Here is a 4,537-nt window from a genome sequence, read left to right as displayed (position 1 = left end):
AAAAAAAAAAAAAAAAAACAAGACAGATTGAAAGAGTGGATTAAGGGCCGTCCACACCAAGAATGATAACTATAAATATATAGTATTAAATATGTTCTAACTTAAGTGGATGGCTGAATCCACACAACAACCATAACGACAGCAAAAGCAAACAATATTGTTGGGATCAATTTCAGAGTGATTTGAAAAACGATAGAAACACGGAGAGCCAATCACAATCCATCTGAATTTACAACATGACACGGCGGAGAGAGATTATTTTCCACACAGATGGGTTAGAGGCATACCATGATTTTCTCCTCAGTGGGGCTACGATCCTTTAGCTCTGTGTATTTTTAAACAGTACTTTGAAAGTATTTCTCTTGGCACAGAAACAACTGAGAGTGTATCTTGTGTTTTGGAAGTTACTATTATACTGTTTGTGCTTTTTGCACTTCTGTACTTATAAATAAAATCAGCCGGCTGTGTCAGGTTCTGGCTGATCTACCATTGACTGTCTCCTTAGAACTGACTCAACTGTGTGGAGTGGCTGCCATCTTGCGGTTTCCCATTGCTGACCTATCCGAGCCTGAGGACGACAGCAGCTCAGACGATGACTGATTTTGACAGAATTTGGGAGAAAAGAAGACTAAGGTCATCCAACGTTGCCAATAACCCAAGAATGCATTGACTCAGTGTGTTATAAAACAAAGCTGCTGTGTTAAACTAAACGTATTCCACTTCTGTCACATCCACACCTCTTTCAAGTCTTATCTCCACAGCGGTTTCCTTAAAGAGGCCATCATTTCAAATAATTTGATGCCATTTTTGATGCTTTTGGTTTGAAGGTAACAGTGTATTTAAAAGGTGCAGGTTAAGAATGCCACTGAAAAAGAATGTAACATTTGTTGCCAAGTCCAAATTAAATTTGTTTAAATTTTGACTGACAGGAAAAAAAACGGTGTATATACAATATTTCAACCACTTGTTATTTCACTTTGTCACATAGACCTTTGCATCATACATGAATAAAAATACAAGTTGAAACATGATGTAAAAATATAGAATTTATTAAATACATTAATTACATTTCCCAAACTATTTTGGTTATGGGTAATATGATCCAAAAGTACTGCATTTTAACAAACAAAAAAATCAAGTATTCTCAGGATTTTCAATTTTATATTTGAGATCAACAGTTACAACACTGTAAGTTCCTCTTAGTCTGCTCTGGCAAAAAGTCAAATTGCAAACTTGAAGATTTTCATTAGAAGATTTAGTATCAGTTGTTGAAGAATTTAAGCAACTAATACTAAAGAGCATTTTGAAACAAATGCCTCTCTTTATACTGCCTCATTGAATCCTAAATCTCATTTCTATTATGGAGCCTTGAGGGCATGAGTGTGTGTACTTTATACACTTCTCATCCCTCAGTAGGACACTGGTAGGTCCTAATCCAGGCTAAATCCTCCAGTGTGCCCCAGTGCAGGTAGATAATTGAGCAAATCACCATGACATGCATTATCTGGTGGCTGTTGCCCCAGTTGTCAAACAGGCCCGGAAGGAAGCGCTCGGGGATCTGGATGATGTTGACCAGCCCGCCCACTACAGCCAGAGTGTCCATGATGACAAATAGGCGCAGGGAGTTTGGGCTGCCCACCCCGCTGCCCAACACCCGGAACAGGAAGAGACCAAAGCGGAACAGAGCCTGCCAGATGAAAGCTTGCAGGCGCAGGACGTTAGTACGGGCCGTGGTGGCACAGTAGATGCTGTAGGCTGACAGGAGGATGTAGACCAGCAAGGCAGTCTGCCGTGTGGCTGGGTAGCAAAGAAGGGTGATGTGGATGATAGGAAGTGCACCTGGTGACAAGAGATTGGATTTCAGACTTGAGGGCTAAAATATTCATATGCCTCAAGTTTTCACCTTGTAAAATCTCAACAGTAACACTGTCTGGTAATAACAAGGCTACAGCCAGATAGCGTAGCTTAGCATAAAGAGTGACAACAGCTAACCTGGCTCTGTCCATAATTAACAAAAAAAGCTATATTTCTTGGCCAAAAGGATTTTGTTGCCTTTGAACAGAGCTAGGATAGTGAATTCCCACTGTTCCCATCTTTATGCTAAGCTAAGCAAATCAATTTCTAATTTTAGCTTCACATTGAACAGACTGATACCAGAGGGTGTTGATGTTCTTGCTAGAAAGCAAATGAGCATATTTTCCAACATGTCCAACTATTGCTCTAAGATAGATTTTCAACAGAAAATCATTTTAATGGTCAGGATTTGAGAGACAAGAAAGATTTGTTATTATCTTATGAAGACATGAGACTTAACTGAGTGTAAGTCCATTCTTGACCTTAGAAACCAAATTTCGTTAATATAAGGGCTACTAACTTTTTTTTTCTGGAGCTTTCAACTTACCTTCAACATCTCACATTCTTTATCAGACAACTGATCTATACACTGATGAAGACTGTCAGATGTGGTCCAGAAAAAGATATGAGTGGATTAAGTAGAGTTAAGATTAAGTTGTCAGACTTGAACAGCTCTGATCAGTGATGATTATAAATTCAGATGTTGGACTATTTGCAGAAATCTAAGGATTCAGATGGAAGAAAGCCGAGTCAATGAGCATCAATGACCTACCCAGGGTGTTAACTAGGCAAACCCCGAACATGTCCAAGGAGAGCAGGGTGTCGTACACATGTTCTCCTCCCACATGGTTCATGAACACATGGTAGACCACCGAGCCCACTGTAGGGCAGAGACAGGCCACATAGTGGACCACACAGATCCAGACACTGTCCACCTCCATCCAGGGGATACTTAAAGGCAGCAGCACCAAGAAAAGGAAAAAAGGGATGCCTGAGGTGACCAGAATAGTAGGAGTTGAAAGAGGAAAGAAGAGAAATGATATAAAGAAAAACATTTGAAACCTACATAGGTGTGAGTCCTTTAGAAAGCCCTCTAATTATAAATCATTACCCTTTAGTATTGTCATAGGTTTGTAAGGCAGACAATCAAGTAGGTTAACATGTTTTTGTAGTGAGTAGGTGTAATTAAACACCTTATGCAGAGCAAAATGAGGAATTTAATAGTCTGGTAGTTCCTCTGTTTGTGTCCTTACCAGGAACAATGTGAAAGATATGGCTGTTGGCCACACGCAACGCTCTAAAGCTCATGCCCTTCACTTCCCCTTAGTAAGAGTGTTAGTCTTAACAAACTTATGGGATAGCCAAGGAGAAAATGGAGCATGAGAAAATGCCTTCAGAAGTTCAAGGTTGGGCTGGTTTTAGCTCATGCAATGTTACATTTAGAGTATTGCTCGTCTTTGCACAATTTAAAATCAGGTTTGAATTTGGAAGTTTTACATCAAAGGCACACATTTTAAAAATGTTAAAATACTGTAATTCTGCAACTCCTTGCAATCTATGCAAATGTGTGCATGTTCTTGAGGCTTTGCCCATTATGTTACATAGGTTACACACACACACACACACACACACACACACACACACACACACAACACACCACAACCACACACACACACACACACACACACACACACACACACACACACACACAGTGTCAGCCAACCCCACACCATTTAACCGTTAACAGTAGGACAATTCCAGGACTGAGAGCCCCGGGACAGATTACAGCTAATGCCACATATCCTCATTACGCTTCCTCGTCAAGTATGCTTGTAACTGGCCACAAGTGAGAGTAGTGGACATCTGTCACCTGTTTTAGTCACCTGTGCATCACTCGTATAAGTTAAATGGTGAGAAACATTTGCTTTGTGTTTTACTGCAAAGGTATTTAAGTATAATTCAAATGCAGATAAAACCCTTTGATATTTTTATATTTATTTCAGATTTGACACTTGCAGTTTAAGGCAGGGGCAATGCACAGTTCTTTATCTGGACTTACCATGGGTGTAAATGTTCCCGAGCTCATTGTGCATATAGAAGAGGCTCCTGAGGCAATCTTGAGCCGTGGACACTGGCCGGTAACCCGTCAGGACGTACTTGTTGAACTGAAGGTATTGAGGGGTCTTTGCAAAGTCCAACAGCCGCGGCCCTTTGTAAAGCACCATCACGACTTCCTGCAGCTAATGCCCTCACATTTAGTTGACAGTCCAGGTTCCTCACCATTTACATCCTAAACGAGGCCACACTCAGGGACTCTGAGACACAGTGATGACCGTGACAAGCCGGAAATTCTCCTTGAAATCCATCATTGGACAGGTGTAATTCCAAGCAAGCAACCTGTTGAGCTGGCCAAGTGGCATGCTCTTAAAACGGCCAATCAGCAAAGAGCTCTTATCCCTAAGCCGGGGTGATCCTCACAAAAAGCCATGTGCACTGTGTCAGCTGCTCCTTGTCAAGGCTCATAACTGACCCACTCAACTTCATGGCCAACATAGGTATATTTTGTATTTCCCTTATTACAGACTGCACACATGTTCCTATTCCCCATGCTTATTTACAACTGTGTTGCGTTCAGGATGATCTGGGGATTATAACACTTTAAGAGGTGTTTCCCCCCCCCCCC

At 41.1% G+C, this 4,537-nt stretch overlaps 2 protein-coding genes across 3 annotated transcripts in view; one reads left to right on the top strand and one right to left on the bottom strand.

Annotated features, from left to right (window-relative positions):
• pelo (pelota mRNA surveillance and ribosome rescue factor) overlaps window positions 1-865 on the top strand; it is a 9,025-nt gene extending 8,160 nt beyond the window's left edge. The window contains exon 13 of the mRNA XM_032502509.1: window positions 506-865. Within this exon, the coding sequence (XP_032358400.1) occupies window positions 506-600 (95 nt within the window). The 3' untranslated portion in view covers window positions 601-865. The remainder of the gene's footprint in view (window positions 1-505) is intronic.
• A 399-nt stretch (window positions 866-1,264) lies between these two features.
• On the bottom strand, window positions 1,265-4,265 carry paqr4b (progestin and adipoQ receptor family member IVb). 2 transcript variants are annotated; one of them, XM_032502539.1, is made up of 3 exons: window positions 3,914-4,254; window positions 2,627-2,845; window positions 1,265-1,839 (listed from the first exon to the last, which is right to left on the bottom strand). In XM_032502539.1, the coding sequence occupies exons 1-3, from the start codon at window positions 4,077-4,079 to the stop codon at window positions 1,403-1,405; spliced, it is 822 nt and encodes a 273-aa protein (XP_032358430.1). In that variant the 5' UTR covers window positions 4,080-4,254; the 3' UTR covers window positions 1,265-1,402. The 2 variants fall into 2 exon arrangements, with proteins under 2 accessions (XP_032358430.1, XP_032358431.1); XM_032502540.1 differs by lacking the exon at window positions 2,627-2,845 and having other exon boundaries at window positions 3,914-4,265.
• Between the last annotated feature and the right edge of the window lie 272 nt (window positions 4,266-4,537).

This window comes from Etheostoma spectabile, chromosome 21, assembly GCF_008692095.1.
Source record: "Etheostoma spectabile isolate EspeVRDwgs_2016 chromosome 21, UIUC_Espe_1.0, whole genome shotgun sequence".
Classification (NCBI taxonomy): Eukaryota; Metazoa; Chordata; class Actinopteri; order Perciformes; family Percidae; genus Etheostoma; species Etheostoma spectabile.
The sequence above is the reverse complement of the archived record's forward strand: the minus strand, read 5'-3'. Positions and strand labels throughout refer to the sequence as shown.

Excerpts from the sequence above, each read along its gene's own strand:
- paqr4b (XM_032502539.1), bottom strand. The coding sequence starts at position 4,079 with ATGGTGCTTTACAAAGGGCCGCGGCTGTTGGACTTTGCAAAGACCCCT. Across the intron at positions 2,846-3,913 it reads CGGGAACATTTACACCCATG|GCATCCCTTTTTTCCTTTTC; the intron begins GTAAGTCCAGAT and ends TGGTCACCTCAG. Across the intron at positions 1,840-2,626 it reads TTGCCTAGTTAACACCCTGG|GTGCACTTCCTATCATCCAC; the intron begins GTAGGTCATTGA and ends TCTTGTCACCAG.